This window comes from Macaca mulatta, chromosome 19 (assembly GCF_049350105.2).
Source record: "Macaca mulatta isolate MMU2019108-1 chromosome 19, T2T-MMU8v2.0, whole genome shotgun sequence".
Classification (NCBI taxonomy): Eukaryota; Metazoa; Chordata; class Mammalia; order Primates; family Cercopithecidae; genus Macaca; species Macaca mulatta.
The window spans coordinates 50,902,783-50,925,325 of record NC_133424.1 but is presented as its reverse complement, the minus strand read 5'-3'; the positions used below and the strand labels follow the sequence as shown (position 1 = coordinate 50,925,325).

Below are 22,543 nucleotides of genomic sequence, written 5' to 3'. Positions count from 1 at the left end.
TTCTGTGAGTTTGACTTTTTTAGATTCCATGTATCTCACATATATATGGAGTCTATTTGTCTTTCTGTGCCTGGCTTATTTAACTTATCATAAGTGTCATCACAAAAAATAAGTATGTGAGGTGACAGATTTATTAATTAGTTTTATTTAATCATTTAACAATATAAACATAACAAAACATCACATTGTACCCTATAAATATATACAGTTATTATTTTTTCAATTAAAATAAAATTTAAATTTTTAAAAAAAGAAATGAAAGAGGAGACATTACTACCAACCTTATAGAAATAAATGCTATGAACAACTATTTGCTAATAAACTAGATACTTGAGATGAAAAACAAGTTTCTAGAAAGACGCAAAACTACTGAAACTGAGTCTAAGAGAAATAGGACATCTACATAAATCTATAGGAAGCAAAGAGATTGAATTAATAAACTAAAAACTACCCACAAAGAAAACCCTAGGCCCTTCACCACTGATTCTACCAAACATTTGAAGAAGAATTAATATCAATTCTTCACAAAGGTTTCCAAAAAATAGAAGAGGGAACACTGCCCAACTCATTCCATAAGGCTAGTATTACCCTGATACCAAAACTAGGCAAAGACATCACAAGAAAACTACAGCCCAGTATCTTTTTACCAATACAGATGCAAAAACCCGCAAATCAATACTAGCAAATGGGATCCAGTAATATATAAAAAGAAGTACGTACCATGAAAAATGAGATTTATCACAGGATAAATGCAAGATTGGTTTTACATCCCCAAATCAATTAATAGAGTATATCAATAGAATACAAAACAAAAACCTCGTGATCATCTCCATAGATACAAAACAAGCATTTAGCAAAATCCCATTCATGCTAAAACTCTCAGAAAGTTAACAATAGAAGGGAACTTCCCCAACCTGACATTGGGGCCTCTGCAAAGCATATCTAACATCATACTTAGTGAAAAAGGACTGGATGCTTTCCCCCTAAGATCAGGAACAGGGCAAGGGTGCCTGTTTCCACCACTTCATCATTGTACTGGAGGTTCTAGTCAGGATAGGCAAGAAAAAAAAAAAAAGCATCCATCCAGATTGAAAGGAAGAAGTAAACTCTTTGCAGATGACATGATCTTGTATATAGAAAAAATCCTAAGAAGTCCAGCAAATAACTATTACAACTATTGAACAAGTTCAGCAAGGTTGCAGGATACCAGGTCAATATATAAAAATCAATTGTATTTCCCTGTGCTTGCAATGAATGATCTGAAAATGAAGTCAAGAAAACAATTCCATTTACAAAAGCATCAAAACCAATAAAAAAATTTGGAATAAATTTAACAAAAGAAATGCAAAACTTATACTCTAAAAATTGTAAAATTTTGTTGAAAGAAATGAAAGAAGATCTAAATAAATGGAAAAAATCTCTCTTGTATATGGATCAGAAGCCTTGTATTGTTAAAATGGCAATACTCCCTAAATTGATCTACAGGTTCAGTGGAATCCCTGTCAGAATCTCAGCTGACTTTGTAGAAATTGGCAAGCTGAATGTACAATTCATATGGAATTGCAAGGGACCCAGAATAGTCCAAATTATCTTGAAAAAGAAAAATGAAGTAGGACTGGCACTTCCCAACTTCAAAATTTACCGAAATTACTTTTGTACCAACCTCAGGCCAGAGTAATCAAGACAGTGTGGTACACACATGAAGACAGACATAGAGATCAAAAGAATAGAAGTAGGATCTAGAAATAAAACCACGTGTCTACGGGCAACTGATTTTCCACTAGGTTGCCAAGATGACTCAATGGGAAAGCAAGAGTCCTGTTAACAAACGGTTCTGGGACAACTGGATGGCCACATACAAAAGACTAAAGTTGGGCTCTTATCTCAAGTTTGTGTCATTTAAAAAAATTTTTAAACAACTTCATTGAGATATAATTCACAAAACATAAAATTTACCCATTTAGTGTACAATTCAATAGTTTTTCATATATTCACAGATATGGACAACAATCATCACGATCAATTTTAGATTTTCTTCCCTTCCAAAAGAAACCTTGTATCTTCAGCTATCAGCCCCTATCACTCCATCCTCCCCATCCCTAAGCCACCATCCACTTTCTCTCTATAGGGATCGGAGACCTGCTGTCACAAGCCAAGGAACACATGGAGCCTCCAGAAACTGGAAGAGGCAAGGAAGGATCCTCTCCTAGAGCCTTTAGAGGGGGTGAAGCCCTGCCAACGCCTTGGTTCCTGACTTCCACCCTCCCCTCCAGATCTGCAAGACAATAAATTTCTGTTATTTAAACCACCCAGCTTGTGGTCCTGTAATTGCAGCAGCTTCAAGTTAACACAATCACTTTCTACCCTTAGTTAGAAATCAGCTTGTTATGCCTCTTACCACAGGGAATACAAATTCAGCACATCAGTGGTACTTCCTAGCTAATACCAGCTTGCTAAGGTACCTGTGTCTGAGCTACTAACGCACACACCCCTAACCATTAGGGTGAGTTTTCCTATAGCAATTCCTCAGTCCTCTCATGACAACTGACCACTCTGGTTTAATAGAAATGTTTCAGAACTTTTGTATCTCAAAGTGAAGGAGTGTGGCTGTCAATCTATTTCCTCCCAGAATACCCCCAACCCTTAAGAAGATTTTCCCTTCCTGGTTCCTTAGCAATCAGGGTAAACACTTGCTTTACATGTGTGTGATTGAAGAGTTATTCTAGTGACTTTTTCAGAAGATAGAAGATCTGTTTGAAGAAGGCTAGTTATTTCCGCTATCCAGAAACAACTAGCTGGAATCCTTAATAATCTCTTTCCAATAAAGTAAAACATTAAAGTGACAAGGTTTTTGTTTTTTTCTTTTTTTTTTTTTTGAGACAGAGCCTCACTTTGTTGCCCAGGCTGGAGTGCAGTGATGCGATCTTGGCTCGCTGCAATCTCCGTCTCCCAGGTTCAAGCAATTCTCCTGTCTAGGCCTCCCAAGTAGCTGTGATTACAGGTGTGCCACCACGCCCGGCTAATTTTTGTATTTTTAGTAGAGATAGGTTTTCACCATGTTCACTAGGCTGCTCTCGAACTCCTGACCTCAGGTGATCTGCCTGTCTCGGCCTCCCAAAGTGTTGGGATTACAGGCGTGAACCACCATACCTGGCCTGAAAATGACAAGGTTTTTAAGTACTAAAGAATATAAAACAAAAAGCAAAACTTCCTCCCCACTTTTTTTTTTAAGTCTCATTGGGAAAAAAAATTAATGCACAGAACATCATGTATATCGAAAAATAATATAAACATAGCCGGCCATGGTTGTGGGTGCCTGTAATCCCAGCTACTTGGGAGGCTGAGGCAGGAGAATCACTTGAACCCGGGAGGCAGAGGTTGCAGTGAGCTGAGATTATTTCTCTACTGCACTTCAGCCTAGGTGACAGAGTGAAACTGTCTCAAAAAAAAAAAAAAAAAAAGGAAAAGAAAATAAATAAAAATATTTATACGGTGCTCTATGTGTGTCAGGCACCATTCTAAGAGCTGCATATGTTTTAATTTATTTAATTATGACGTTTTTATTTAGTTATCACGACAACTTTATGATGTAGACATTAACTGTTATTATCTCAGTTTCCCAGATGAGGAAACTGAAGCTCAGAGAGGTGAATCACTTGCTTAAGTTCATCCAGATAGAAGTTGTAGAGATGGGACTCTCATCTAGGCTAACCCCATGGTCCAGGCCCTTAACCACAACTGTGTCATCTCAGGAGGAGGAAAGAGAGAAGTGAAGCGCCTGGGGGCTGGTTGCAGAGGGGAAGTGGCTAATGTTACCCCAGCACCTCTTGACACTTCCACTGAGACCTGAAGCAGAAAGGACCAGTTCCCAGTCACTCTTCCCCGCTTCCCACTGAAGTTCCCCTTCAGGTCCCCCTTCCCTTTAACCAGGAGGCTGCAAACTGTCAAAGGAGAACGTGTTATAAAAGTCAAGCCAGGCGTGGTGGCTCACACCTGGAATCCCAGCTACTCAGGAGGCTGAGGAGGGAGGATGGCTTGCAGCCAGGAGTTCGAGGCCAGCCTGAGTAACATAACGAGACCCTCATCCCCTGGAAAAAAAAAAAAAAAGACAGCAGGTTGGGTGGTATAATGTTCTCCGAACATCTCTTCCCTGGGACTCCTCTTGTGGCATCCTTTGCCCCGAGCTTTAGAAGAGTGCCCAATTTTTTTGTCCATCAAGCAGTGTAATAAACCTACTCTTAAAAATTAAGACAGTTTGGCCGGGCCCGGTGACTCACGTGCGTTAATCCCAGCACTTTGGGAGGCAGAGACGGGTGGATCAGGAGGTCAGGTGATCAAGATCATCCTGCCAACATGGCGAAACCCCGTTTCTACCAAAAATACAAAAATTAGCTGGGCGTGGCGGTGCATGCCTGTAATCCCAGCTACTTGGGAGGGTGAGGTGGGAGAATAGCTTGAACCCGGGAGGTGCAGATTGCAGTGAGCCAAGATTGCGCCACTGCACTCCACCCTGGCAACAGAGCAAGATTCCGTCTCAAAAAAAAAAAAAAAATATATATATATATGTATGTATGTATATATATGTATATATGGATATATATAAAGACAGTTCATTAAGCAGACATGGAGATGGCCTGGAGTATAATAGGATTTTAAGGTTTTTTAAAGGCAGGAGACAAAGTTGTTAATTACAATTTGCCCATTATGTAGACTCTGTGAATACAGACATGAAGAGGGCCAGGGAAAGAAGGAGACAGTTGCTTTGGACATTGTAAGAAAATTCTCTCTTCAATAGATGCTCTCTCTCTCTCTCTCTCTTTTTTTTTTTTTTTTTTTTTTTTTTTTTTTTTTTTTTTTTTTGAGACAGAGTCTCTCTTTGTTGCCTAAGCTGGAGTGCAGTTGTGTGATCTCGGCTCACTGCAACCTCCGCCTCCCGTGTTAAAGCGATTCTCCCACCTCAGCCTCCCGAGTAGCTGGTATTACAGGCAAGGGCCACCATGCCTGGCTAATTTTTGTATTTTTGGTAGAGACGGGGTTTCACCGTGTTGGCCAGACTGGTGTCGAACTCCTGAACTCAGGTGATCCGCCTGCCTCGGCCTCCCAAAGTGCTGGGATTACAGGCGTGAGCCACTGCACCCTGCCTTCAAAAGATAGTCTTAAAAACAAACAAAAACCTTTACAAAATAATCGGAGATATTGAGGGTTTTTAAAGAAAGCTTTAGCATTTCTAAGGTTTGGAGGAGGGGGATTGGATACAGTTTTAAAATAAATTTTTTATTTTAGAATAGTTTTATATTTACAGAAAAATTAAGGTGACAGTACAATTACGATTTGTCGGAATGTATAGCAGAATTTGCCCATAAACCTTCTAGGACTTTCTTAGATACTTCCTTTGTAAGTTCTTCTTTGGTTATTGGTCCATTCAGACTTCCTATTTTTTCGTAGACTAATTATTGTCATTAAAACTACCATGAAGAATCTCCCATTTTAATCTAAATTTAAATTTTTAGGTTAAAAAAAAGAATCCTAGCCCTCGCTCCTGATTGGACATCAAGGATAAGGGGCGTGGCTTAAGCGCTGAGTGGCATATTGAAAGTCGAGCTGCGAACTTGGACAGAACGTCTTGTTAGAAAGCAGGTTGGGGCGGCAGGGTCAACTCGTGTTTCTCGACCAGTTTGTGGACCTAGGAAACAGGGGTCCCTGTGCACAACAGGAGTGCTGCCCACCGGCAGGAGATGGCACAGAGGACCAGAGCCTGGCTCAGTTTCCCTGCAAACATCATCCCAAGCGCCCCGCGCACTTTCATGTGGTGTTCGTGGAGCGCCCCCTGGAGCTCGAAGGCTGGTGGTGACCCTGGAGTTAGGCATCTGGGTTACTTAATACATTCATTTCCCAGACTCTCAGGACATGACTTAGCCCCAGGCTTCTAGAATTGCTTCCCAGGCTCAGTTCCCACTTCCCAGTCATGTTCCACCACCACGACCCCTCGCCTGACCGCGGGATGAGATGCAGCTCACCCATTCCTCCGAAGACAGACATCCCTGTTACGTGTAGGGAACAGGTTTTGTTGTTTTTTAAAAAAAGCTCCCACCACGCCTGCCACCAACAATTCTTAATGTTTTATTTTTCTTAAATGTTCATGCAAAGAGAATAACAAAGTAAACACCCGTCTACTCACTATTTCACCGCTTAATACAGTCGTTTTTTAAAAATCAGAAGTAAGCTATGCTTACCATAAAAAATGCCTAAACGTTACAAAAGTCAAAAGCAGAACTCCAAGCTGTGGTCTTATCTTCCAGCTCATAGGGTCCTTTCTAGAGAACGTGGTTGTGTTTGCAAATCTGCACTCACTTAGAGGATGGCTGGGTTACAAGAGAGCACTCTACACCGGGGGTCCCCAACACCCCCACTCCCCACCCCCACAGACCAGTACCCATGGTGGCCTGTTAGGAACCAGACCGCACAGCAGGAGGTGAGCAGCGGGCCAGCCAGCAAAGCTTCGTCTGTATTTGCAGCCACTCCCCGTCGCTGGGTTACAGCCTGAGCCCCGCCTCCTGTCAGGTCAGCCAGGGCACTAGATTCTCAAAGGAGCGCAAACTCTATTGTGAACTGCGCATTCGAGGGATCTAGGTTGCGTGCTCCTTATGAGAATCGAATGCCTGAAGATCTGTCACTGTGTCCCATCACCCCCACATGGGACCATCTAGTTGCAGGAAAACAAGTTCAGGGCTCCCATTAGATTTGACATTATGGTGAGTTGTATAATTATTTGATGATATATTATAATGTAATAATAATAGAAATAAAGTGCACAATAAATGTAATATGCTTGAATCATACCCAAAGAATCCCCCACCCCACCCACCCCACTGCTGCCGTCTGTGGAAAAATTATCTTCCCCAAAACTGGTTCCTGGTGCCCAAAACGTTGGGGACCGCTGCACCTCACAGTTCCGCAGCTGCTGCCATCCTGGTTTATCCATACATCTTGGGGCTTCCAGGTCAGCCCCTGCAGCTTTACCTTCTTCTTGTTTATAGCTGCATAGACTTAGATGTTCAGAGAATAGTCCAGTCTCTGTTCCTTCCAGCTTTAGAGCCTCAGCGTTTCTTCACATCAGTCACTTGCTTATTAATTATTTAAAGGTTCTTGCTGCTTCTTTCTAAAACTAAAGGAGAGGTCCCTGATCAAGTTGAATTTTGCAAAGGTGAGTAGTGACTTTTACAGTTAATTCCTGGGATTGGCTGGGGGAACTCAAGGCCTCCAGCCCTCACTAAGTTCTCTTAGGGAATCATTCATTCCTTTAAGATCAAGCTAGACAGTTTTATTTTTACGTATTTATTTATTTTGAGACAGAGTCTTGCTCTGTCACCCAGGCTGGAGTGCAGTGGCATGACCTTGGCTTACTGCAACCTCCACCTCCTGGGTTTAAGTGATTCTTCTGCCTCAGCCTCTGGAGTAGCTGGGACTACAGGCGCATGCCACCACACCTGGTGAATTTTTTTTTTTTTTTTGGTAGAGACGGGGTTTCATCATATAGGTCAGGCTGGTCTCCAACTCCTGATCTCGTGATCCACCCGCCTCCGCCTCCCAAAGTGCTGGGATTACAGGCATAAGCCACGGCGCCTGGCTGAGCTAGACATTTTTTTTTTTAATTAAGACATTATTACATTATTATTATAATTTTTTAGATGGAGTTTCACTCCTGTTGTCCAGGCTGGAGTGCAATGGCGCGATCTTGGCTCACTGCAACCTCTGCCTCCTAAGATCAAGTGATTCTCCTGCCTCAGCCTTCCAAGTAGCTGGGATTACAGACATGCGCCACTCTGCCCGACTAATTTTGTATTTTTAGTAGAGATGGGGTTTTACCATGTTGGCCAGGTTGGTTTGAACTTCTGACCTCAGGTGACCAAACCACCTTGGCCTCCCAAAGTACTGGGATTACAGGCGTGAGCCACTGCGCCTGGCAACAGACATTATTTTTTGGAGCAGTTTGAAGCTTACAGAAAATTGAGCAGGTAGTATGTAGTTCCCATATACCACTCAGCCCCTAACACTTTTCCCTACCATTTTCTTCTAAATTTATTTGTTTTTTAAAAAATTGTATGACTTTATCTTGTACAATATAATGTTTTGAAGTATGTATATATTGTGGAAAGGTTAAATCTAGCTTGTTTATTTATTTATTTATTTATTTATTTATTTATTTATTGAGACGGAGTTTCGCTCTTGTTGCCCAGGCTGGAGTGCAATGGGCAATCTCGGCTCACCGCAACCTCCGCCTCCAGAGTTCAAGCGATTCTCCTGCCTCAGTCTCCTAAGTAGCTGGGATTACAGGCATGTGCCACCATGCCTGGCTAATTTTGTATTTTTAGTAGAGACGGGGTTTCTCCATGTTGGTCAGGCTGGTCTTTGAACTCTCGACCTCAGGTGATCCTCCCGCCTCAGCCTCCCAAAGTGCTGGGATTGCAGGCGTGAGCCACCGCACCTGGCCAAATCTAGCTAATTTAAAGAAATGCGTTACCTCACGTAGTTATTATTATTACTATTATTATTTTGTAGTGAGAACACCTAACATCTACTCTCTTAGTGTTTTTCAAGAATGCAATAAATCACCATTAATTATAGTCATGATGCTGTCCAATAGGTCTCTTGAACTTATTCCTTCTATCTAAATGTAATTATGCTTTGACCAACGTCTTCCCAACTTACCCCCAACAACCCCAGATTCTTTTAACCACCTTTCTACTCTCTACTTCTATGAGGTCCACTTTAAAAAAAAAAAAAAGTATTTATTTATTTTTTCAAATTTTATTTTTTGTTATTTATTTATTCATTTATTTATTTATTTATTTTGAGACGGAGTTTCCCTCTTGTTGCCCAGTCTGGAGTGCAATGGTGCGATCTTGGCTCACTGCAACCTCTGCCTTCCGGGTTCAAGCGATTCTCTTGCCTCAGCCTCCTGGGTAGCTGGGATTACAGGTGCCCGCCACCATGCCCAGCTAATTTTTTGGTATTTTTAGTAAAGATGGGGTTTCGCCATGTTGGCCAGGCTGGTCTCGAACTCCTGACCTCAGGTGATCCACCCACCTTGACGTCTCAAAGTGCTGAGATTACAGGCATGAGCCACCATGCCCAGACTTGTTTATTTTCATTATTTTTATTTCAATAGGTATTTGGGGGAACAGGTGGTGTTTGGTTACATGAATAATTTGTTAAGTGATGATTTCTGAGATTTTGGCGCACCCATCACCTGAGCAGTATACACTGCACCATATTTGTAGTCTTTTATCCCTCACCCTTCCCCTGAGTCCCCAAAGTCCATTGTGTCATTCTTATGCCTTTGCATCCTCATAGCTTAGCTCCCACTTAAAAGTGAGAAAGTATGACGTTTGGTTTTCCATTCCTGAGTTACTTCAGTTAGAATAATGGTCTCCAATCCATCCAGGTTGCTGCAAATGCCATTATTTCATTTTCTTTTTATGGCTGAATAGTATTCCGTGGTATGTCTCTCTCTCTCTCTCTCTCTCTATATATATATATACACACACACACACACACATATATATATATATCACATACCATGGAATAATATATGTATGTATGTATGTATCTATCTATCTATCATCTATCTATCTATATATCACATTTTCTTTATCCACTTGTTGATTGATGGACATTTGGGCTGGTTCTATAATTTTGTAATTGTGAATTGTGTTGCTATAAACATGTGTGTGCAAGTATCTCTTTTGTATAATGACTTATTTTCCTCTAAGCAGATACCCAGTAGTGGGATTGCTGGATCAAATGGTAAATCTACTTTTTGTCCTTTAAGGAATCTCCACTGTTTTCTCTAGTGGGTGTACTAGTTTACATTCCCACCAAGAGTGCAAAAGTGTTCCCTTTTCATCACATGCACAACACCCATTATTTTTTGACTTTTTGATCTTTGATTTTGTTATTTTTTTATTGTGGCCATTCTTGCAGGAGTAAGGCGTAGGGTCCGCTTTTTAGGATTCCACATGTGTATGAGATCATGTGGTATTTGTCTTTCTGTGTCTGGTTTATTTCATTTAACATAATGTCCTTTAGGCTCATCTATATTGCAAATGACAGGATTTCATTCTTTATTAATACTTTTTTAATGGCCAAATTGTGTATAAATCCATTGTGTAACACCAAAAGCAACGGCAACAAAAGCCAAAATTGACAAATGGGATCTAATTAAACTAAAGAGCTTCCGCACAGCGAAAGAAACTACCATCAGAGTGAACAGGCAACCTACAGAATGGGAGAAAATTTTTGCAATCTACTCATCTGACAAAGGGCTAATATCCACAACCTACAAAGAACTCAAACAAATTTACAAGAAAAAAAAACCCCATCAAAAAGTGGGCAAAGGATATGAACAGACATTTCTCAAAAGAAAACATTCATGCAGCCAACAGACACATGAAAAAATGCTCATCATCACTGGCCATCAGAGAAATACAAATCAAAACCACAATGAGATACCATCTCACACCAGTTAGAATGGCAATCATTAAAAAGTCAGGAAACAACAGGTGCTGGAGAGGATGTGGAGAAATAGGAACATTTTACACTGTTGGTGGGATTGTAAACTAGTTCAACCATTATGGAAAACAGTATGGCGATTCCTCAAGATCTAGATCTAGAAGTACCATATGACCCAGCCATACCATTACTGGGTATATACCCAATGGATTATAAATCATACTGCTATAAAGACACATGCACACGTATGTTTATTGCAGCACTATTCACAATAGCAAAGACTTGGAATCAACCCAAATGTCCATCAGTGACGGACTGGATTAAGAAAATGTGGCACATATACACCATGGAATACTATGCAGCCATAAAAAAGGATGAGTTTGTGTCCTTTGTAGGGACACGGATGCAGCTGGAAACCATAATTTCTCAGCAAACTATCACAAGAACAGAAAACCAAACACCGCATGTTCTCACTCATAGGTGGGAACTGAACAATGAGATCACTTGGACTCGGGAAGAGGAACATCACACACCAGGGCCTATCATGGGGAGGGGGAAGCGGGGAGGGATTGCATTGGGAGTTATACCTGATGTAAATGACGAGTTGATGGGTGCTGACGAGTTGATGGGTGCAGCACACCAACATGGCACAAGTATACATATGTAACAAACCTGCATGTTATGCACATGTACCCTAGAACTTAAAGTATTAAAAAAAAAATCCATTGTGTATAAATCACATTTTTTGTTGTTGTTGTTTTTAGATGGGGTCTCGCTCTGTTGCCAGGCTGGAGTGCAGTGGTGCAATGTCGGCTCACTGGAACCTCTGGCTCCTGAGTTCAAGCAATTCTCCTGCCTCAGCCTCCCAAGTAGTTGGAACTACAAGCGTGTACCACCACACCCAGCTAATTTTTGTATTTTTACTAGAGACCGGGTTTCACCATGTTGGCTAGGCTGGTCTTGAACACTTGACCTCAGGTGCTCCACCTGCCTCGGCCTCCCAAAGTGCTGGGATTACAGGCATGAGCCACCGTGCCTGGCCCATTATTTTATTAAATAGACTTTCTTACCCTTTTCTCCCTCTTTGCCTGCTGGGACCCCAATAATTTGAAAATTTGGTTGCTTTATGGTATCATATGTCATGAAGGCGTTTATCATTCTTTTTAAATTCTTTTTTATTTTTGCCTTCCTGGGTTATTTCAAAAGATGTGGCTTTAAGTTCTGAAATTCTTTTTTCTACTTAATTTAGTCTTTTATTGAAGCTTTCAAATAGATTTTGTACTTCATTCAATGAAGTCATTTCCAGAATTTGTGTGGTTCTTTTTAATGTCTACCTCTTTGGTAAATTTCTCATTCATATCCTAAATTGTTTTTCTAATTTGTTTGTATTATTTTTCTGAGTTCTTTTGTATCTCACTGAGCTTCTTTAATATCATTATTTTGAATTCTTTATCCAGGTATAGCCTCTGTATGATTTATTTGGCTGAAAGCAACATCAGTAGTGTTATTTCCTCTGTGGCTTAAGGTGCGGTCGTTAGTGGAGACTGTGAATCTTTTCCAGGGATAGGAGATGTCAGGTGGGCCGGTTTTCGAGCCCAGCGGTGGCAGTGGTGGGCCAAGTATGCCTGTCCTTGAGCCCCAGGATGGTGTATGCTGGCACAGGTCTTAGCAGGTTCAGGTGGGCCAATTCCCAGGCTTCCAGGTGGCTTGCTTGGGTGCTGGTATTGCCAGCCATGGGCCAGGTAGGTGCGTAGTTCCTGGGGCCACTGGGTAGCAAGGGTGGCATGGGCAATGGCAGTAATATTGGCAGGACAATCTAGCTCCCAGTCAGCTGGTGCTAGTGTTGGTGATGGCTGCAATGGGCTGAGCAGGCCAGTCTCCAGGCCCATAAGTGGCACATGCAAGTAGATGCCGCCTGAGGTGGTAGTGGTGGCCAGCTGGGTGTGTTCAGCCTCAGGCTCCTGGGACTATTCTCATCTCCTGGAAATGCTTGTGCATCAGTTTAAAATCACCTCTTTGCTGTGATCCGGGGAGACTAGCGAATGTCAAATTCCTTCAGTTCCCAGAGATAGGTGATTTAGGATGCAGTGGAAGCTGCAAAAGTTTGGGTGCTCACTGCGTGGAAGAACTCCCTCCAGGGAGAGTCTATAGACTTACCACTGGAGCAAGCAAGGGCCAAAGGCTTGGGCAGTGTCTGAACTCCCATTCAGGCTCCCAGGGGTCCAGCATTTGTCTGTCCGGTTCACTTCCAGATACAGGCTGGTTAAAAGCATGACTATCAAGCAGCAGCTGGAAGAGTGTGCTGGCAAATCCTTTCTGAGAAACTGGGAGCTGTGCATTTTGACCCCTTCTCTGCACTGCTCCGGTTGGGGGAGTGAGGCGGAGGAAGGCTAGTCTTGAAGTGCTTGTGTGCCTGCTTAAAACCACCTTTTTCTTCTGTGAGCTAGGGAGACTCACATATGCTTAATCCCTTCCATTTCCAGAGCTAGGGGGTTTAGGATGCAGTCCTTTGAGTGCAGGTCTAAAAGTTGGGGTGTTCAATGTGTGGACAAACTTCTTCCAGGAGGAATGGAGAGACCTGGATTTATTGCCGGTCTGAGCTGGGCTGAAGGCTTGGGTGGCACCTAGCTTCTGTTCAGGCTCTTGGAAGTCTGTAGTTTACCTACCTAGTCAACTCCCTGATGCAGGCTCGTTAGGAACTTAACCATCAACAGTTAGGGTGCTATATGTGTGGGTCACCCCTTCTCTCGTTGGGGAGAAGCTGGGAACTGGGGATTCCTTCCTGATTGTATGGCTCAGTGCCCAGAGTGGGTTTAGTATTTCCGAGTGCTTCAGCTTTTCCTGCTTGTTTGATAAGACATTTTTTTCTTTTTTTTCTTTTTTTCTGAGATGGAGTCTTGCACTGTCACGTCACCCAGGTTGGAGTGCAGTGGTGCAATCTTGGCTCATGCAACCTCTACCTCCTGGGTTCAAGCAATTCTCTTGCCTCAGCCTCCTGAGTAGCTGGGACTACAGGCGCCTGCCACCACACCCAGCTAGTTTTTTGTATTTCAAGTAGAGATGGGGTTTCACCGTGTTAGCCGGGATGGTCTTGAGCTCCTGACCTCGTGATCTGCCCACCTCGGCCTCCCAAAAGGCTGGGATTACAAGCGTGAGCCCCCGCGCCTGGACTGATAAGACATTTTCTTAGTTGCCTGGTGTGTAAGAGTCTCTCAACTCACTTCTGACTTTCTTCCAGAGACAAACGATCCAGGCCTAGATGTTTATTCAGTGCATCAGAGTCAGGAACCTCCTACGTCACTGTGTTCCTGGCGTCCCTTCTCTGATGACGCTTTTTAATGCTGAAATTTGGGTGAGAAGGCACTCAAATGGAGTTCAGAAAATGCAGGCAGTGATGAAAGGTAGGGGAGTTCCTTTATTGTTTTTTGTTTTTGTTTTTTTGGTTTTTTTGGGTTTTTTAACAGAAAAAGATAAATTCCCAGCCCTGGATCTACTTAGACTGGGCTCAACCCATTAAAGATGTTTGGAAATATGTTTCAGTGGATCAGATCACAGACCTCCCCTAGAAGCTATGTGTAAGAAGTTACGCTGAAGATTGGAGCTGGTCATACTCAAGGCATACTGGAAAAAGATACTGATTTAGGCTGCTGGTGTCATCTTCCCCTGGCAAGTCGTAGATCTTTACAAATTCATCTATTTCACAGACAGTGGAGGCCCAAGGAGGATTTGAAGCCCCCAGACATATCTGTTCAATGTCATGTGCCCGAGAGTCCCAGGATGAATCCCTCACAGAGGCGCCGGCTCCTCCCGGATTCTTGATATCAGAAGGCTCATGGAGACCATGGTCATTTGCATCAGAGATTCTGGGACTTACTGGTTGAATGTTTGCAGTAGTTATAGCTGAGGGAGTCTCCTCCTCCTTCACTGAAAGGGTCTGGTTTGATGGTCCTAGTGATGGCCATGGCTGCATTCGCTGCCGCTGCTGCCTCTTCCATTTGGCACGCTGGTTCTTGAACCAAATCTGGGGAGGGAGGAGTAGGGAGGTCAATAATGGAGGTTGAGTATAAAGGGGCATCCTCATGTTCCTTAGGAATTTGGTTTTTTGGAGTGAGAGTTAGTCTCACATTTATTGGAACAAGGCAAGCTCTTTCTATCCTCTGCTGTCCTGGGTTTCAAGGGAAAAGTGGGGGTAGGATTGTACTAACAATGGGTGGAATATGACTTAGATCATGATGTATTAAATAGAAGGGTGTTTGTATTAGTGGTGTATTTTTTTTTTCTTTGAGACAAGGTACTACTCTGTCACCCAGCCTGGAGTGCAGTGGTGCAATCATAGCTCACTGCAGCCTTGAACTCCTGGGCTTAAACAATCCTCCTAGCTCAGTCTCCCAAGTAGCCGGGACTATAGCCATGTGCCTCCAGGCCTGGTTAATTTTTAATTTTTTTTTTTTTTGTAGAGACATGGTCTTACTATGTTGCCCAGGCTGGTCTTGAACTGGGCTCAAGCAATCCTCCTGCCTCCACCTCCCAAATTGCTGGGATTACAAGTGTGAGCCACCATGCCTGGTGCCCAGAGAAAGTATTTTAAAGTCAGAGTATGGGGTGAGAGTTTAGCTTGGGTTGTCTTCAGTGTTCATCCAGGTGTTCTCCCCCGAATACTTTGTGGGAACTTAGTGACAGATATCTGGATGACTGTGATCATCCTCAGAACCCACCCTGAATACGCAAGAACAGACCCGAATGGGAGTATCTGAGATCCAGCTTCAAAGAGTCCTGTGTAGCATGGTGGGTCTGGAGTTGGAAAGGTCTGGGTTCAAATTCCAACTCTTATGTTTATAATGCTTGGAAGACAGCTCTTCTATGTGAGCTTTAGTGTTCCTCAGTAAAGTGGGTGCTCATGACAATAAAAATATAAAGTGCTTAACATTTGTCCTTACACATAGCAATTGCCAATAAATAGGAATTGTTATAACGGTGATCAAAAGTGTGTGTGAAGCTCTGGGTTAGGTGTGCTACCTACAGACACACTTGGGAACAGACCTTTACTACGGATAGATCGAGTTGTAGCGTTGAAGCCAGTTTCCCCATGGTAACCAAACTTGGGTGCATGGTCTTTGCAAGCACTTCTCTCAATGCTGTGAGTTGTTTGGAGAGAAATCTTGTGCGTTGCCTACGCTCTCGCCTTGGCCTTTCTGCAGAGGGAACAGACAAAAGACTTTCATTAAAAAAAATTCAGAAGAGGGCCGGGCGCGGTGGCTCAAGCCTGTAATCCCAGCACTTTGGGAGGCTGAGACTGGCGGATCCCGAGGTCAGGAGATCGAGACCATCCTGGCTAACACGGTGAAACCCCGTCTCTACTAAAAAATACAAAAAACTAGCCGGGCGAGGTGGCGGGCGCCTGTAGTCCCAGCTACTCGGGAGGCTGAGGCAGAGAATGGCGTAAACCCAGGAGGCAGAGCTTGCAGTGAGCTGAGATCCGGCCACTGCACTCCAGCCTGGGCGACAGAGCGAGACTCCCTCTCAAAAAAAAAAAAAAAAAAATTCAGAGGAAAAGAGGGAGAGTACTACATCAAGGGCAAAAAAATCTAAACAACAGCCTTGAGCCCTAGACCTTCCCTCTGACAGAGCCTACACAAATGAGAAGGAACCAGAAAACCAAATCTGGTAATACGACAAAACAAGGTTCTTTAACATCCCCCAAAATCACATTAGTTCACCAGCAATGGATCCAAACCAAGAAGAAATCCCTGACATTCCTGAAAAAGAATTCAGAAGGTCAGTTATTAAGCTAATCAAGGAAGCACCAGAAAAAAGTGAAGCCCAATTTAAGGAAATTAAAAAAAAAAAAAAAGATACAAGAAATTAGGGGAGAAATCTTCAGTGAAATAGAGAGCATAAATAAAAAATAATCAAAACTTTAGGAGACAATGGACGCCCTTATGTGTACTAGACCTAAGAAATGAGATAGCAACACAATGACCAAGAACCCAAAAGCAAATGCAATAAAAACAAAGATAAATAGCTAGGACTTAATTAAACTAAAGAGCTTTTGCTTAGCAAAATGAACAGCCAGCAGAGTAGACACACAACCCACAGACTAGAAGAAAATCTTCACAATCTATACATTTGACAAAGGACTAATATCCAGAATCTGCAACAAACTCAAACAAATTAGCAAGAAAAAACCAAACAATTCCATCAAAAAGTGGGCTGAGGACATTAATAGATAATTCTTAAAAGATATACAAATGGCCAACAAACATATGGAAAAAATGCTCAACATCACAAATGATTAAGAAAATGCAAATCACAATCACAAGAATGGCCATAATAAAAAAAAAATAGATGTTGGCATGGATGTGGTGAACAGGGAACACTTCACTGCTGGTGGGAATGTAAACTAGTACAACCACTATGGAAAACAGTGCAAAGATTCCTTCCAGAACTATAAGTAGAACTACCATTTGATCCAGCAATCCCACTACTGGGTATCTACCCAGAGGAAAAGAAGCCATTATACGAAAAAGATACTTTCACATGTGTGTTTATAGCAGCACAATTAGCAATTGTAAAAATGCAACCCAAATGTCCATCAACCAACGAGTGGATAAACTGTGGTGTGTGTATGTGTATATATATAATTAATATATAATGTATATAAATTATATTGTATATAATTATAATTATATAATTATAATAATATAAGTATTATAATATATATAAATTATATGATGGAATGCTACTCAGCCATAAAAATGAATTAATGATATTTGTAACAACCTGGATGGGATTGGAGACCATTATTCTAAGTGAAGCAACTCAGGAATGGAAAACCAATCATCGTATGTTCTCACTCATAAGTGGGATCTAAGCTATGAGGATGCAAAGGCATAAGAATGACACAGTGGAATTTGGAGACTCAGGGGAAAGGGTGAGAAGGGGGTGAGGGATAAAAGACTACAAATGCAGTGCAGCGTATACTGCTCGGGTGATGGGCGCACCAAAATCTTACAAATCACCACTAAAGAACTTACTCATGTAACCAAACACCACTGGTTCCCCAATAACCTATGCAAATACAAAAAAATTTAAAAATGTTTTATTAGAATGCAAATATATATAGTCCAAAGGTAAGCTTCTTTCCTGAGCTTGACCTGGGAATCAAGAGCTTCGGCTAAACATTTGACTCACGAGACCCACTTCTCACCCTCTTGCTGGGAGGGTTCCGCATCTGCATTCCTAGAAAACCAGTGCCAACTTCCACTGAGCAGGACACATTTTTAAGCCACAAATGGGATAAGCTTATTTCTGTGGCCTCATCTTACAGCCCCTGGAGGAGGAACATCAACTTCTCCATGACGTTGGGCACCAATTTGTTTTCCTGGCAACTTGGGGGCATCTTTCTGTTTCTCATGCTGCTAATAAAGACATACCTGAAACTGAGTAATTTATAAAGGAAAGAAGTTTAATGGACTCACAGCTCCACATGGCTGGGGAGGCCTCACAATCATGGTGAAAGGCATGGAGGAGCAAAGCCACATCTTACATGGTGGCAGGCAGGGGAGGGAATGAGAGCTAAGCAAAAGGAGAAACCTCTTATAAAACCATCAGATCTTATGAGACTTATTCATTACCATGAGCACAATATGGGGGAAACCGCCCCATGATTCAGTTGTCTCCCACCGGGTCCCTCCCACAACGCATGGGAATTATGGGAGCTACAATTCAAGATGAGATTTGGTTGAGTCCTTACTGAGATAGAATAGAATAGTGGCATGATGTTGACACCAGGTTTATATGAGTTTATAAGATTCATAGAGTATTTGAGGCTCTATTATCCTAACCGGTCATAGACTCAGTGGCACTTCTGTCTGTGTTGGTTGGCCTGTGAGACCCTGAAGCTATTGGTTTGACCATTTATTAATGGAGTCAGTAGGAAGCAGATATCAAGCTTAGTGACCTGAGAATGAATGTCGATTCTCATTTACTAGCTCTGTGACTTTGGCAGCATCACTACACTTATACTGTTTGCCTCTGTATCTTTAACAGTAACACGGTCCTAGAAAGTTCACTCCTTTAGGGAAGACGTGAGTAACCAAAGAAGTAAGTCTGTTAATTACAGGCTTGGTGCATGTGTTAGTCCATTTTGCATTTATAAAGGAATACCTAAAACTGGGTAAATGAGAAAAGAGGAATTAATTGGCTCACAGCTCTGCAGGCTATACACCAAGCATAGTGCTGGCATCTGCTCCTGGTGAGGGCCTTAGGAAGCTTCCACTCATGACAGAAAGTGAAGGGGAGCCAAGGTGTCACATGGTGAGAGTGGGAGTAAGAGAGAGCAGGGGAAGGTCCTAGACTCTTTTAAACAACCAGCTCTTGTGTGAACTCAGAGACAGAGAACTCACTCATTACCATGAGGATGGCACTAAGCCATTCAGAGGGATCTGCCCCCATGATCCAAACCCCTCCCACTGGGCCCACCTCCAACACTGGGGTGCACATTTCAACATGAGATTTGGAAGGGACAAATATACAAACTGTATTAGTGCAGAATGGGAGTTTTTACTGTGGTTTGGAATGTAAGTAAGACCTCATCATCTAGTAAAACCTGATTCTCATGGTCATCTATTTTATATGAAAGATTCTATTTTCAGGATGCTCTTATTCCTCATACAAATACATTGGGGGGAAAAAAAAGCCAACATGCTGCCCAGTCATCGCACAGTGAAGACAAGTGATCAAGCACACGGGTTTCTCTTAGCGTCTCAGCATTTGTTTAGACACAAAGGGAGAACAAAAATTTACAGGACATTGAAGAAGAATCCTCAAACAGAAGGGGGACAGCAAGAAAGAGAGAGAGGGAGATACAGAGACAAAGAGAGAAAAAAGAAAGGGAAGGTGGAAGAGAAAAAGAAAAGAGGGGGAAGAGGAGGAAAGCAGCAAGCAAACACATTTTTTTCTTAAGAAAAGAAATAAGGCTGGGCACATTGGCTCATGCCTGTAATCCTAGCACTTTGTGGATCACTTGAGATCAGGAGTTCAAAACCAGCCTGGCCAACAGGGTGAAACCCCCTCTCTACTAAAAATACAAAAAAAAATTAGCCAGGCATGGTGGCAGGCACCTGTAATCCCAGCTACTTTGGAAGCTGAGGCAGGAGAATCACTTGAACCTGGGAGGTGGAGGTTGCAGTGAGCTGAGATCACACCACTGCACTCCAGCCTGGGAGACAGAGTGAAATACTGCCTCAAAAAAATAAATAAATAAATAAATAAAAATAAAATCTATAAATGTTAAAATTAATATTCTCAGATAAATAAAAGATATTGCACTTATACATCAAGATAGTCTTGAAAAGAAAGGAAACTCTGATAAGACAAATGTTCTTTGAAATCAATAGCTAAAAAGAAACCCTTAGGCAATAGTAGAAGAGTTGGAAGACAAAGCTGTTCCAGGAAGTAGAAAAAATATATAAAAGTGAACAAAAAGAGTGAAAAAATCGGAAAATAATAAGATCTCTGCTCAGGGATGTCCAACACTAGCAATATTTATGTGACTAAAAAAGTTTCAGAGTATCATGAAAATATTTATTTTAAAAATTCAAGATTTGAGAGATGAGGCACAGGGGTTCCAGACTGAAGCTATTCCACGATGAGCACAATAAATGAACAAAAGGGTAATTGTTGCAAAAACTTCAGAATACCAGGAATATGTAGAAAGTTCCAGAAGCTTCTAAAGGGAAGTAGAATTTCCATTCAAAGGATGGTAGTTAGAATTCTATTGGTCTTTAGAAAAGCATCACTGCACATTGATAAGTTATAGGAGGTAAAATCAATGAAGGATGTGGCTTTGAGTTTAAAATCATCTACCAAGCTAAGAGGTCAATATGTAAAATTGACTAACTAGTATTTTTGTGAGTTTAGTATTAAACAATAGGAAAATGTATTAGAAGAACCAGGTACAAGTTTTAATAAGTGAACTTGTTGATGCATAATTTTTCTATTAGAATCAAATAATTTTAAGAAGTTAAAATAGAAGTAAAATTACATTTATGTCCCCAGCCAAGAAATACACCTTTTTTTTTTTTTTTTTTTTTTTTTTTAGACAGAATCTTGCTCTGTTGCCCAGGCTGGAGTGCAATGGTGCAATCTCAGATCACTGCAACCTCTGCCTCCCAGGTTCAAGCAATTCTTGTGTCTCAGCCTCCCAAGTAGCTCGGACCACAGGCACGTTCCACTATGCCCGGCTAATTTTTGTATTTTTAGTAGAGACAGGGTTTTGCCATGTTGTCCAGGGTGGTCTCCAACTCCTGGCCTCAAGTGATCTGCCCGCCTTGGCATCCGAAAGTATTGGAATTACAGGTGTGAGCCACTGCGCCCAGCCAGTAATACACTTCTAAACTATGCTTTACAAGTACAATTATAAAAGGAAAATGTTGATAAATATCACAAAGACAACTTTTAGAATATTGGTACAGTAGTACTCATAAGTGAATTGAAAAACACAAACCAGGCTGGGATATTTGCAACACATATAAGAGATAAATTATTAGTGTCTAGAAGACAACAAAAATATTCTACTAAACCTTGAGAAAAAAACATGCTAAAAACTGGGAAATAGGCCGGGTGCGGTGGCTCACGCCTGTAATCCCAGCACTTTGGGAGGCCGAGACGGGCGGATCACGAGGTCAGGAGATCGAGACCATCCTGGCTAACACGGTGAAACCCCGTCTCTACTAAAAATACAAAAAAACTAGCCGGGCGTAGTGGCGGGCGCCTGTAGTCCCAGCTACTCGGGAGGCTGAGGCAGGAGAATGGCGTAAACCCGGGAGGCGGAGCTTGCAGTGAGCTGAGATCCGGCCACTGCACTCCAGCCTGGGCAACAGAGCGAGACTCCGTCTCAAAAAAAAGAAAACCAAAAAAACAAACAAACAAACAAAAAAACTGGGAAATGATATAAATACAAAAACTAGCATAAGGGAAAAACAGAATGGCCTTTAAAATAGAGTGAACAGATTCAATCACACTGGTTAACAAAGAACAGGTAATTAAAGATCATGTACTATTTTATACCCATCAATGGACTGACATTTAAAAAGTATGAGAGTAGCAGGCATTAAAAAGGATGGGAGTTTAAGATGAGCTCAGGCAACAGAGTGAGATCCTGTCTCTGCAAAAAATCTAAAAATTAGCTGGCCGTGGTGGCACACACTTATAAATCCCAGCTACTCCTGAGGGTGAGGTGGGAGGATCACTAGAGCCTAGGAGCTGCAGGCCAGCCTGGGCAACATACGAAGACCCCACCTCTTTAAAAAAGAGATGTGGAGAAACAAACTCCCAAGTTGCTAGAGTCCCATTGCAAATTGTTTTTCAAACAATCCTTGTTGGTATAACCCAGTGGTTTCGAAATTTACCCAGTGGTTTCTAAACCCAGTGGTTTCTACCTAGGGTTGACAAAGCCCAGAAGCCACCACAAGGTCCCACACCTCTCACTTGATTTGTCTGCAACCCAATCATTCAAACCCGAGTCTCTTGCCTTTGCCCAGCTTACCCAGCATGGTGTCCTCTAGAAATGAGCGGGTTCGATCAGCTGTGTGCTGCAGAGCTCCCGAGCTGACTCTATGTGACTGCTGGGCTAAAAGACCCGCTTATTTAAGCAACATTTTAATGTAATCATGTCCCCACCCTGTCCTACCCTAATACCACGCCCTCCAGTAATCCATTCAATATCTGTTTATTGAGAACCTATTCTAGCCTGATGCTGTGTAGGGCACTGGGAATAAAACTGTGATTCAAGGCTGATCCCTGACCCCAGAGAGTGGAAGAAAATAAAGGAAAGTGGAGTGAACAGAAAATGGATAAAATGTTCAAAAATGTCACTTGGGATCAATGAGTAAATAAACAAGGCACTGAGAGAAAAATAAGTTGGTAAGATGACTCAAATTCAGAAGGTGAAGGAAGTGCCCTGTGTGTGGGCGGCTTGGAGCACAGCAGGAGGCATCCTGCTAGGAGTTTGGGATGATGGAAGGTTAAG

The 22,543-nt window shown here is 42.1% G+C and overlaps 1 protein-coding gene and 1 long non-coding RNA gene across 2 annotated transcripts in view; one reads left to right on the top strand and one right to left on the bottom strand.

Annotated features, from left to right (window-relative positions):
- LOC114673989 (uncharacterized) overlaps positions 1-2,308 on the top strand; it is a 31,225-nt gene extending 28,917 nt beyond the window's left edge. The window contains exon 2 of the long non-coding RNA XR_013410668.1: positions 2,129-2,308. This is a non-coding gene — a long non-coding RNA (uncharacterized LOC114673989). The remainder of the gene's footprint in view (positions 1-2,128) is intronic.
- An 11,618-nt stretch (positions 2,309-13,926) lies between these two features.
- LEUTX (leucine twenty homeobox) overlaps positions 13,927-22,543 on the bottom strand; it is a 46,641-nt gene continuing 38,024 nt past the window's right edge. Inside the window, exons 2-3 of the mRNA XM_077982772.1 lie at positions 15,553-15,704; positions 13,927-14,533 (exon numbers count right to left, since the gene is read on the bottom strand). Coding sequence (XP_077838898.1) covers positions 14,096-14,533; positions 15,553-15,621 — 507 coding nt within the window. The 5' untranslated portion in view covers positions 15,622-15,704 and the 3' untranslated portion in view covers positions 13,927-14,095. The remainder of the gene's footprint in view (positions 14,534-15,552; positions 15,705-22,543) is intronic.